Source organism: Anser brachyrhynchus (genome assembly GCF_964034855.1).
Source record: "Anser brachyrhynchus genome assembly, chromosome: 6".
Lineage (NCBI taxonomy): Eukaryota > Metazoa > Chordata > Aves > Anseriformes > Anatidae > Anser > Anser brachyrhynchus.
In genome coordinates this window covers 29,880,532-29,893,566 of record NC_137700.1, presented here as the reverse complement: position 1 = coordinate 29,893,566, position 13,035 = coordinate 29,880,532, and the positions used below count along the sequence as shown (strand labels likewise).

At 37.5% G+C, this 13,035-nt stretch overlaps 1 protein-coding gene across 6 annotated transcripts in view; it reads left to right on the top strand.

The window, feature by feature from the left end:
- Positions 1-457: 457 nt before the first annotated feature.
- LOC308196930 (adhesion G protein-coupled receptor A3-like) overlaps positions 458-13,035 on the top strand; it is a 279,343-nt gene continuing 266,765 nt past the window's right edge. For 3 of the 6 annotated variants that reach the window (XM_080596687.1, XM_080596686.1, XM_080596685.1), the window contains exon 1: positions 458-808. In XM_080596687.1, coding sequence (XP_080452813.1) covers positions 579-808 — 230 coding nt within the window. In that variant the 5' untranslated portion in view covers positions 458-578. Of the gene's footprint in view, positions 809-1,055; positions 1,251-6,678; positions 6,759-13,035 lie in introns of all 6 variants that reach the window. The other 3 variants (XM_080596690.1, XM_080596691.1, XM_080596692.1) reach the window with 3 other exon arrangements.

Below are 13,035 nucleotides of genomic sequence, written 5' to 3'. Positions count from 1 at the left end.
CTTCGCGGAGCCACCCCGACAGAGGTGGCTGGAGCCCTGTGCTGCCTCTTGGTCTACGCTGACCTTTGTCCACAGCCTGACATTCCTTTCCCACCAACATAGGTGCGAGCCCCGCTTTGCGCACACGATGCTAAAGGGCCGGGCAGGCAAAACCGAGTATTTCCAACACCGGCATCCCAACCCCCCCGTAATTTCTTCACCTCCCGACTTCCCAACTGGTGCCTGCCCTGGGTGTAGCCCGCACCCGGAGCATCTGCCCCTTTCCTCGGGGTTCTTGCCGGGCACCCGCTGCGGGGCGCAGGTAGCGGGGCGCGGGGGCGGGGGCGGCTCCGGCCGCCGGGGGGGGGGGGGTCCGCGGTGTCCGCCCAGCGCCGCGGCTGCACGGGCTGCGGCAGGAAAGGAGCGGCGGCTCCTCGGAGGAGGAGGAAGGGGGGGTCCCTCGGAGCGGAGGGGCGCGGCGGGGCGGGGCGGGGTGGGCGCAGGAGGCGTGGAGGGGAGCGCGGCTGGAGCGCGGAGCGGCGCGGAGGGGAGCGTGCCATGCGCGGCGCGGCAGCCGGCGGCTCGCTCGCTGGCTCAGCATGCGGGGGCTCTGCCGCCGCCTCTGCCTCTGCCTGCTGGCCGCCGCGCTGGGGGGGCTCTGCGGGGGCAGCAGGAACTGCCCCGATCTCATCGTGGACCGCTGCCTCTGCGCCGCCGAGAGAGCCAAGGGGCCCGGCCGCCCGGCGCTCCGCATCAAAGTGGTCTGCAGCGGAGGCGACTTGGTGGAAACTTTGCAGCCCGCCGTGCTGCCCAACCGCACCGTGTCCCTGTGAGTACGGTGCCCGGTACCCCCCGCGGGAGCGCCCCGGAGGAAGGGGTGCGGGGCTTTGGGGGGGCCGGCGCGCATCCCTGGGGACCGGGGGGGACCCCGCGGCGCGGCCGTGCCCGAGCGCTGCCGCAGGAGCCGGAGAACCGCTCCCAGCGGATTATAATGTAACCCTGGGCCGGCTTTTAAAAAAAAGTATGTGAGCTCTTTTTTTTTTTTTTTCTTTTCTTTTTTTTTTTTTTTTTCTCAGTTTGGAAACTCTTGCTGGCGTTTTGGTCGAGCTGGGGAAGCTGGGCTTACCCTGATGTAAATTGCATGCTGCTCTGTGTGGTGGTTTGGAAAATTTCAGTGCTAGCAGAACCGATGGAGCTCGCTGGTGCACCTTTCTGCCGGCTACGGGATGGGCGCAAGCTGTCCGGGCAATGAATGAATGATAGCGATAATGGTAAACTGCCTGCTGGAGTTGTGTGTCACTAACTAGTATTCCCCTTCTCTCCTCTAAATAAAGTTTGGAATTTGACGTCTCCTTTTTTAATACAAGTTTGCGTCCAACCATTTGAAACGACTGAATCTCCAATTCTGTTCAGAGTTGTCTGCTAAAAATGACTAGCGCTTTGGTGTTTGACCTCTCTTTCCTTTTTTTTTTTCTTTTTTTTCTCCAAGTGTCTTGGAAATAGGTTAAGATGTTTTGTTGCCTGTTGCACATAGCTAAACTTGAATAAATGCTATGTATTGTTAGTCAACTAGTAGAACTTGTATCACCAATTATAGGTGAAAGTAATGTCCCTATAATGGACCCAAGCAGTAATAGCTCTGTGACATTTACCCTTTAGATCATGCACATATCCAACAGATCTTTTACTGTTGAATTTAGTTCTGTTGACAGTTCCTGCTGTGAACATCTCTACTGTTCACTGCATTTTCTTTAAGTCAATACTTTTAGAAGACAACTGGTAAAGATAGTAATTTATAACATCTGGGGAGCTCATGCTTGTAAATGTACAGATGTGCTGCGTATGCTTCAGTTCAATTTCAGCTCTAACAGTTGAGTGACTTGATGCTGATTAGCTGTATGCTGATTATTCATCTGGGAAAGTCTTGCTCGTTAATATACAAGATATAATAACTACACTTCCTGCTAAATTTTAATAGACTGTTTTAGAATGATTTTACTACATCAGTATAACTTTTAACCTAGGTGGTAAATTCACTGGTACTTTTGTAGTTCATATAACTGGCTATATAGTTTTTGCCTCCCAAAAGAGTATAAGATGTCAACATCTTGGACAGACACAAACTATTTTTTTTCCATTTGTTAAAGTTCTGTAGAAACTCTTAAACTCAGCATATCTTCAAAGGCTATTGTTCTTAAACATTGCTTTACAGAGTTTTATTCGGATTTTTTTTTAAGAAACTTTTCCTTTGACTAGGTAAGTACCAGTAGACGAATCCTGCTGACCGTAAGATCAACAGAAGTATGTATTCACTATATTGAAAAGAAATTGATCTGGAAACAGAAGTGAAGAAGTGAGAAAAGGTGAATGAGAGAGGTGGTATGTTTTGAGTGTTAGGAAGGAGGATTTGCCCACTTATATCTGTGCTTTAGGGCACCAAAACCAAACCTGATACCTGAATATGCAAGTTTCAAGTGACACTTGTTCATACACATTAGAAAGATACTATGTTTATTTTAAACTTACAAAAAGCCACTGACCTGATAGCTGATTAGCTGTACTTAGGTGGTATAAAACATACATACCATTTTTTTTTTTTTTGTATTTGACTCGGACAAATACAGTACCATGTATCACCTAAACTGATCCATTTTCTCTTACTGTCTTCACTGTTTTTTTTTCTTTTCTTTCTTCCCATAAAGTAAATTTATTGCTAAGCCTTGAAGGTAAAAAGGAAAAAAGTTAAAATCTGAGTTAGGGATGTAATAACTTTCAGTAGTTGGAACATACAGATGACAAGTTGATTGAATATGTCAAAGATTTTCCAGGAGAAACTGTTTTTGATGAATTAAATTACACTTGTGAGATTTGGCCAGCTGCAGAAAATAATGATAAAAAGCTCAAACACTAGTGCTCGTACATTTGTTTTTGTAGCTGCGTGAAGAATTAGACAAAAGTGAATATTGCAGTAGACACTGCCTGTTTTCATTCAGTTTTATGGGCCCACAGAGAGAAAGAGAGTTTTAACATACGGAGCATAACCTTTTGGATTGCTTTAAAAAACAAGAAATATAGAGGTGAATAAAGGAACGCATGTTCAGATGCAGTCACAATTAAATGAAACAATGTAATGAACAGTTTTGGGGATTTTTTTGGCAGATTAAATCATCATATTTCTTGTGTAGGGATGCCACTTCTCAAGTGCTATTTCCTTTAGGAAGAAAAGATTGAAGCCCAACCTAATTGCTCTGCAAAGATGACAGAGGGGGTAGGTACCTCTGCATCTCTTAAGCCATTAAGAGATGAAGTTGTAGGTCTGTAACTTTTCGTTTACTTGCTAGGTAATGTTGCTTACCAGCAAATTTTAAGAAGTTATGATTTGTTAGTTTAATGATTTTTTTTTTTCCAATTAACTGACCGTGGACCTTGGCTGAGGTTGACGATTCAGGCTCTATGGCATGTATGCACTAAAAGTATTGCTACTGAAAGTACTTCTGCAATTTGGTAGGCAATGGTTTGACTTACCATAAGCTAGTGTGAAGTCACTGAAGAAATGCTTATTCTTGACAGGTTTGGACCAATTATTTCCAGTGTATGTCGTGGGAGAGTATACATAGTTTCTTTGAAATCAGATGAACACTGCAGCCATTGAGTACTGTCCTAATGCTCCCAATACTATGCATGACACTAGAAATAAAATCAAAATATAAGCTGATATATGAACTATTCCCTCCCCTTTATTTTATATTAAAAGAAAAAAAAAAACACAACACAACAACACGAAGAACCTTGCTTTGGAGTTACTGTTTTACTGTGTTTATTTAGTATTTTACTTCTTTGGAGATGGGATTCAAGTGCTTGATCTGGATCAAAAGAAAAAACAACTGTAGCTCCACAAAGTATTTGCGTGTATTTTGTTAAAAGTGATTCTAGCCTTTATTGATTTGCAACATAAATTTCTGTGCCTTGTGTATCAGAGTGGGGGAGGAGGAAGAGAGGTTGTTTTGTTTTTTTTTTTTTCTCATGGAGAATACTGCTATTGAATCATGAAATTATGCGAGCAGCACTCCCCACATCACTCTCAGTAAGCATGGACATGTAGACGTGACAAGGAAGAATCACACCCCTTCATGATAATACAGCTTTCTCAGTCTAAACTTTATGGCTGAATACATGGGAATTCTTATATTGAATCAATACTTTACAAATTATTATTATTATTATTATTAAAATTGTGTGATTGGATTGTTAAAGTGTAACACCAGAGAAAAGAATAACTTGCAAGTTTTTTCTCTTCTGCACTAATGGAAATTTTAGTTGTTAAACTTTTGACTGGCTTACTGAAATTTGGGTTATGCAGAATAAGACAGTAAAAATGTAGTAGCCACTTTTTACAAAGCAGAAGTCCTACAATTTGAAATTTCAGGAATTAGTAGTTAGGTTTTGTTCTGAATTATTCCACATAAACTGGACAGTATGTCTGTAGGTTGATTACTATCTGTACTTTTTTTTCCCCCTCTTAAGTGGTGTCAAGACGTTTATCATTCCAGTTCTTAGAAATTCACAGTTCATTACATCTCTGGACAGAATATAGTTTGGAGGTATAAATGTTGTCTGATTATAATAGCAGCATTATTTTTTTGTCCTCCCGCTTAATTCAAAAGGAAGGTTAACATATACTGAAGGGTGTTATTTTTACAAATTTTGCCTACACATGCATCTGGGTAAGTTGTTTTAAACGTCATTGTAGAAACAAAGAACACTTAAGGCAGTGTATGGTCATAGCAACTCATCATATATGAATCTTCCCACTTTTATATCTATGCACTTATTTTGATTGTGAATCAGAAGTTGTCTCCAAGTCCTCAGATTATCAATTTCAGACTGAGGCTACATGACTCCAGTGAAAATCCATAGCCATAAAATGTACATAGAGGTTTTCATCTTGAAAGCCCTTCACAAATATTACCCAGTCTTCTGAAAGCAGCATTCTCCCTGCTTTCCTCTGCCCCCAAATTACTTTTATGTCACATTCATTTATGTCATATCTACTGGCATTTATTCTAACTTATTATATTACTGTATATTTTTCATGTCCAGTCTTGCCTTTTACACTTCTATATTACTTCAGTTTAGCATATATCAATATGATTTATAAGCATATAATTTTATATTTTTATATTTATATTTTATACGCATTTCACTGTAAAAAATATGCCTTTTTTTTTTTTTTGATGTCCCAAAATGTTTAGGCAATGAGCTAGCCAAAACAAACAGAGCAAGAATTGAGGGAAGGATGAACAAAAAAATATTATTCAGTAGCTTTATCTCCACATCTTAAATCTCACTTTCTTCCTTTTTTTTTTTTTCTTTATTAGTATGAGGTTTCACGTAGTGTTCCTGATTTCTAAGTAATCGGGTTCTTAAAGACTGTAGGCTATTTCCCATTGTAAAGATTTTCACAGACATTTTCACCTTAGTTAGCTTCCTGTGTTCACTCAAAGTGACAGGAAAAAAAAAAAGAATAAAAACCAGGTTTCCTGCTCCATTATTGATGTATGTATACATATTTATACATGCTTTCTCCAAAAGCTCTTAAAAAAAAAAAAAAGCAGTTTGTGAAACACATCCCTGTCATAAAGCAAATTGACACAGAAGACTTGGAAGAGCTAAGAGAAATGGTTGGGGAAGGCAAAACAAAGAGAAGAGAAAAACAGTACAGAAAAGTTTTTAGACAGAAGTCTGAATTCCCTTGATATTTCAAGGTATTTGGCTAGAGTGGCCAGAAAACACCATAACTGAAAATATTTTTCTTCATGTTATTTCTGATGAGAGGGTGGCTACACCTGAATTCTCTTGTCCATGTGTCAATACCATGCTGTACTCTGACCACTTCCAAATTATGATTTTTCTGTTGATGAAACTGATCCATTGGCATTAATGAAAATTTTAACATGAGAGGAGCATGAAAAGGTTCTTTTAATAGAACTTTACAAATAATCTCCAAAATACCATAAAAACTAGTTTAACAGTTATTACGTTAACTTTTTAAAGTTATATTAATCATGCTAAAGTTTCTTTCCCTATTTATTAATCTGCAAATGTCATAAATAAAAAAAAAAGCCATGTATCCTGGTGTTTTTAAGTTCTCAAGGTAACTTTCTCTGATGAAAGCATGAAAGCAGTTTGTGGAAGAGAGTGAGGTGAGAATTTTTGGAAACAGGTAAAGTTGTTTCACCGTATGAAATGTTTCCTTAATTCAGTAGAAACCAAGTCATTCCTGCATACTGGGAAATTTGCAGTATCTTACACTTAGTTTAATTCCAGAGATAAAAGTAAACCAATGAGATAAACAGGAAGATAGTAATACACATGGAAATGAATTTTATCATATATGTATATCTGATACCTATTAAGAAGTCCTAAATGAAGTTGGGGTTTTATGATATCATATAATTTGTCAGTTGGTTACCTACTGAGCTTGTTTGCCATAAGCAGGAAGAGCTTTAGTATATGTCACTGCCTTTCTTTTTTCTTTCCCTCTCTCTCTCTCTCTCTCTTTTTTTTTCTTTCTTTTTTTTTTTTTTTTCTTTTAGGTAATCCTGATAGTCATGAAAAAACTATTTAGTTTTAATGATTAGAAGATATATGTGCAACAGAAATTTGCTTCTGAACCATAGGTATTATCATTTGTTGCAGTGGCCAGGGAGAAGGTGATGTATGTATGTGGACTTTCCCACTATACAAAGCTGTGCAAGCTGCTGCCCTTTGAGACCAAGGTACGGTCAGCCCTTAAAATGGACTGTTCTTTAAATTTGAGAATGTAGAAATTTTTGTTATTATTTTTATTTTAAGGAAGACATATTGAAATATTTTCTCAAAATACATTTTTCTTTCCTTGTCCACTTCCAAATACCCTGGCAGCATCATAAGAGGTGAGGTGAGGTGAAGCAAAGATGCGGGAGGGATGTGGTAGGGAAAGAGGTGAAGAAGGGGAAAAAGCTCTTACACCAGTTCATAGCCAGAAGGAAAGGGTCTGAAAAATGTTATTAAAATGAAACTTACAGTGTTTCATATTTATATACATTCTCCTTTTTCAGCATCTTTCAGAGGTTTAAAATCACAAATTTTTTTGACTGTTTTGTGCTGTATAACAAAAGGGTCCGGTTAACACCTGTGACTCTAGAAGCCAATTTTTTCCTTTGCCTTCGATACAGATCCAGCAGCTTTCTGGGCAGAAGTAGCCAGAGTAACATAGTGCCTTACTTGGGGCCTTCTGTCGTAACAAATTTTGCAGCTGTTGTATTCAGCCATACTCCACGTAATCCACCCCTACTTTCCTCGCTACTGTCTTTTGTCCTGTTTTTATAATACAGAGCTGACATCATCTGGAAGTTAAAGAGCAGAGTGTCTTCACTGAGATAGAGATTTGGCTGTAATATCCAGTAGGAAATGTGTGCCTGTGTCTATGTATACATGCATGTATATATACACAGACACGTGAAGCTTACATACTTCCTTCATGTACACGAGAGTGAGAAGTTTCTGCCAGCTTGAATTTCACTACTTTAATAACATCTGTGCGTGTTTTCAGAAATCTCTATATGTGCTTTTGTGATTTTGAGGAAAAACTGCCCACTGATTTCTAAGCTTCCTCCTTTTCCATCTTCCTGACAGTATGTAGAAAACCATCACAGCGTCAAATGTGTACAAAAGGAGGAAAAGTTTGGGTGTGTGTTTCTCTAATCAGCTGTGATTAATGCTGATCAATCACAAATTCGTTGTCTGATTCTAGACTTCCCAAATCTCAATTGGCAAAAAATATTATATTTAAAATAATATATATAATTTTCCATTTACTTTGGAAATTGTGTAATACAGAAAAAGTTCAGGCTTGGTTTATTTTTGTGGCAACATGCCATTCTTCACCCCTCTCTTAAAATTGTTTCCAACTGCGTTTTCATGTCTGGGACTGATTTGAGAGTACTCTGAAGGTACATTTACTCATTATGAAAACTCTGCTTTTGCATTTTTTATTATAGTCTTACAGCCTTGTTGACAGTTTTTCTGTTCTTAGTTGGATATAATCTTATCTGAACAGCACTATGTCAAATGTATAAACTGTTCTGCCAATAAAGTAAATACACAGTGGTTTATGGCTATTACATTCATAGACCTATAAATCTGTGCAAAAACCTGAGATTTATTCCTAGATCATATAGAATTCAAATTTGCTGATAGCTATGCATAAGTAAGCAAATTCTTCTAAACTTGCATTTTAAGGTTTAGGTCCTTTTGTAAGTGGCTGTCTTTTGAAATGGCTATTCATCAAAACTCATGAAGGTATAAAGGCACTGGCACGCATTTTCAGTGTGTATACTGTAGGCTTTGTATAACACAAAATGAAGTTTAAACGATTTTCTGTGTTATTAAGGTATCATTATGGTTTTGAGTAACCTGATCAGTCAAGGCCTCCAAATTCCAAATTATGGACAGTTTTGATTCTCCTAGTTTATTGAAGAATTTGAATTCTTCCTTCTAATAACAATCAAGGTGATGTCTCCTCATAAAGTCCTTCTTTTTATGTTATGGCATAGATTATCCCAGAGAGTGCATTAGTGCATGTTTTATAGATAAAAGTATAAACTGGGACGGTAAAGGTTTAAGTGTACTGTAACTCGAGAAAAGAAAGAACTAAATCATAGAATGGAAAATAAAGTTAAAAGTAGTAGTAATCAAATCAGGCCTGGAAAATTTGGAGAAAAGCATTGATTTAAGAAAAGAATTGAACACTTTACTTTGCAATATATTATTAGTTCCCTGGCAACTGTTACTTGGATATCTGCATTTCAAATTATGCATGGTATCAATTTCTGTGAGAGTGGAGGGGTGGAAGAAAAGCATAATCTGTTTGTTCAGAACTTTCTCAATACAGTGACCTTAATAGATATTTAAGAGGATGTATATTGAAATGTTAGGAAAGCTTCCTCTAAAGGAATGTGCTAAAAACCTGGCACAACAGGAAACGTACTAACTTTATTATTATTATTATTATTTTAAAAAGAAGGAAAAAAAAAGAAAACAGTCATTACCAATTTTGAGGAATCAAATTTACCAGCACTCCTAAGTAACAATATATTTCCATGTTAACATGTGTCCTATCAGGGTAGTATTGCATGCTAAGGAAAATGATTAATTCGCTTTGTCTTCCATGGATCATCCTCTGTGCATGGAGCCATCTGCTACTAGTTTCAGAGCCTTGTAATTCTGCACCTTACTTTCATTATTACTGCTCTTACATTGATATTTCTCCCCATTTTCTTTCTCACCTGTATTTTATTTTTGTTCAAGCCTCCCATGTATCACAAACTTTCTCTTGCTACAAATGCATCTCAAAAATTAAATGATAATAAAAAAACTAACTGCCTCCCTCTTGGTCAGCTCTGGTCTTGGTCCTCTGACATGCTTCATTCTTACTTTCCCATGTGTATCCATTTCTCTGCCAGCTTCTGCACTTTCACTGGTGTGTGCTGCTGCTTCCAGCTCACAGTCTCAGACACTTCTCTAGTCTTTCATGACTTTCCCGTTTCTTCCAAACCCCTCCATTACATCTTCCCTCATCACCTTTGGCCCTTGACTCATTCTATTTTCTTCTGAACTTGCTGAGTGAAACTGAAATGAGTGAGGATATGGGTCCTCAGAGGGATCTGACTTAAGTCCTGGAGTTCAGCAGTGCCTGGAATTGGTGCCAGGCAGATGGAGTTGATACTATTACACAACTTTCAAACAAGAAAAATGTTTGGTTCTGCCTCCTTACAGAGTTTATAATCAGAACTGCAGCGAGCAGCATAGAGAAGTCTGAATGTTCTTGTGTCAAGCAGTGATTTTACATTGATCTCTGGCTGTGTTGCTGATGGTAGGAAGGAAAAGTCATGATGGCCAGGTTTGTTTCACATCCCCAGGATTGTGTAGTGTTCAGGAGGGAAGAGGAAAAATGTAATTTCTAGTTTTCTCTACCCTTTGTGACAACATTCAAACAATATTGCAACCATCCTTCCAAAACTGTGAAATGTGTATAACACAAGTAATTACAGTGATAAAGATGAAATTTTGACATGTGCTATTAGTCTTGTTGCAGTTCTTGAGCCAAAAAACTAAAATTTTCAATATGTAGGCAAATCTAAGCTTAAGGGACAGCACTCCTTTCTCCTGTGATATGGCTAGTATTATTCACATGCTAAGTTTATCATATAGCTCCATCTTAAATTAGATCAAGTTAACGAACTGTTCTCAACAATAGCTGTAGCAGCTGACAAATCTATACTAATTTTGCAAAAGCCGTGATTTCTCATCCACGCTACAGATGGGATGTGGGAAAGGTAACATGGTCAAAATGCATGAGCTTTCACTGCTCAGTAACGTGGTCTTTCCTGCAAGTTACATTGCTGGTCCTGGTTTCTGACTAGCATTGCTCTGTTAAGTAAGTCATACAAAAGAAACATGCTTTCCATTGCAATAAAACAGTACATGCTATTCTATCAGCAATGATTGTCATCATTATAAGACTTATTTTCATGTTATGCACACATTTTGTGAATTGTATGTACCAACCTCTCATCATTAGATTTATTTATTACAAGAGACCCTGATGAGATGTATTACCTCATCTATAGCAAGGTAATTATATGTAGATGGAAAGGGGTAGAGTTTTGTCATATCATGCTTTGAGTAACTCTTCAAAGTATGATACAGTGATTGCTAACAGAAATTGGATTACATGGTGCTTAGAAAATAGAGTCAATCCGTGGGCGTTACAACACCACATATTCAGGTACCTGTTAAACTACTGGTGCATGTAAGAATAATTTCTGCAGTTTTTCCCTCTGTATTTGGTAACAATAAGCTCTTGGAAAGTTAATGTGTGCTTTCCATTGGTTATATCATACAGGAGTCTTCCAGAGGGAAGTTCCATTTATTTATTTATTTATTGGTTTAATGGTGGGTTTGACTTTGGGTAAGAACTTTAGTCCATCCAGTGCAGCTGGTAAGCCACATGTAAGGGTTATTTATTTATTTATTTATTTATTTATTTATTTATTTATTTATTTATTCATGTGGTCATGATTTACTTTGCTTTCTTTTGATTTCTTTAGTTACAGATATTAATAGGGTCGCATTAAGTTTTTAGGATTTGAGGACCTGTTTTGGTATATCTGAGGAAGAGTGGAGGAGTACAACATTTCAGGTTGGAAATTAGGAGACATTTCTTCTCAGAAAAAGTAGTTAGGCATTGAAACAGGTTGCCCAGGGAAGTGTTGGAGTCATAGTTCCTGGCAGTATTTAAGGAAAGTTTGGATGTGGTACTTAGGGACATGGTTTAGTGGGTGATATTGGTGGTAGGGGGACAGTTGGACCAGATGATTTTGGAGGTCTTTTCCAACCTTAATAATTCTATGATTTGAGATATAAATATCAGGAAGTGGTGTGACCTCAGTCATAGATGTTTGGTATTTATTTTATTTATTAGTATGATTTAAGGTATGTATCAAATGAATGCCAATTGCTGCTTGTGTAAAATAAAGACTTACATGCCACATTTATACTTGCCAATCCTCATGAAGCTATAGCAGATATTCTAGAGCTAATGTCTTTAGTTTAATCAGAAAAAGAAAAAATGAGATTTGCAGAAAAAGAGAAAAGGATGAATATTGGAATTTCTCACATTTAAATTGTGGGGAAAAAAACCACACATAATAGTCATTTATTGTACAATTCAAAATTCTTTTCACTTTCTGCAGCATTACTTGCTTTTGCATTTTATTTAAAAATGTTAAGAGTCAACAATGTAAATTCACAAACCAAAAAAATCTGTAAAAGCTAAATTAATGTAATAAATATCAATCTTCTGACTTTAGAGCAAATCAAGTTACTGCTTCACGTTTATTGATTATAAATCTGTTTCTAAGGAACTATTCTTCCTAAAACAATTCTTATTAATTAATTTGTTCTTATAATTAATAAATAGCCTATTAGTGAATTAGTCCATAAGGTGATCTTCATAACAATTTTACACATTTAAAGATTAAATTGCTGGCTAGGACATCTTGATTTTTTTTTTCAGTTTTATTTTATTAAAAAAAAAACAACAATATTGGTAATTGGACAAAATGACTTCAAATGAAACTGTCCTCCATATTTTTTCCATATTTTTCATGTATCAGTAACAAGACTAAGAAAACTGGCTGATTGAGTCTCCCTGTAATTAAATGGTGTTTAAGATTTTTTTTTGGTCTATTTTTTTCCTCTGTAGGCACCTTTGAAGAACTTAGGTCACTATTTCAATATCTTTATTACAGTTACTTTGTCACCAAGGTATTTGTTAATGAAGAGGGATTAGATGCCAAGCCCAAGTTTGGAATAGATTAGAGCAAATAATTTTTTAATGCTAGCTTTCCACAGCATTACTTTAGCTGAGGTAGAACAGTTATTTTAAATAAAATCCCTCAAGTAATCACTTATTAAATAGCACTAAAGTCAAGTTGTGTTTGTTTGTTTTTTCTTTTGTAAAACTGGCTGTCAAAATGGTGGTATTGAATTATATGTTGAGTCAGTGTTTCCATATGAATAGGCAGTGTGTAAGCTTTTTCAGCTGGTTGGTGTTTTGTTTTTGAAATTGGCATAGCTAATAAAGCTTCTTGTAGGCTGAAGAACTGGAGTAGTAGGACTTCCCATCTTTTCTTACTTGCTGCTCTGCTGTTTTGCCTGAATTTTCCATTTTGGAATCTATAAAAACATCATATGTGAACATGAAAAATGTTTATGATTCCAAGCTTTTAGTTTACAGTCTGGATCTTTGATAAAAATAAGCAAGTGGCTGTCCTGGATGAGACCATACGGCCATGTAGCGCAACAGCCTGTCTCCAATAGCATTTAGAATCAGGAGTCTATGGTAGAGTAGCAGTGTGATATTTCTCACAAGGATCTTCCAGTCTCCAGCCCATCTCGGAGTTGTAGTTCCTGTGTATTTAATTTCCCAAAATGGATTGTTCTTCTACA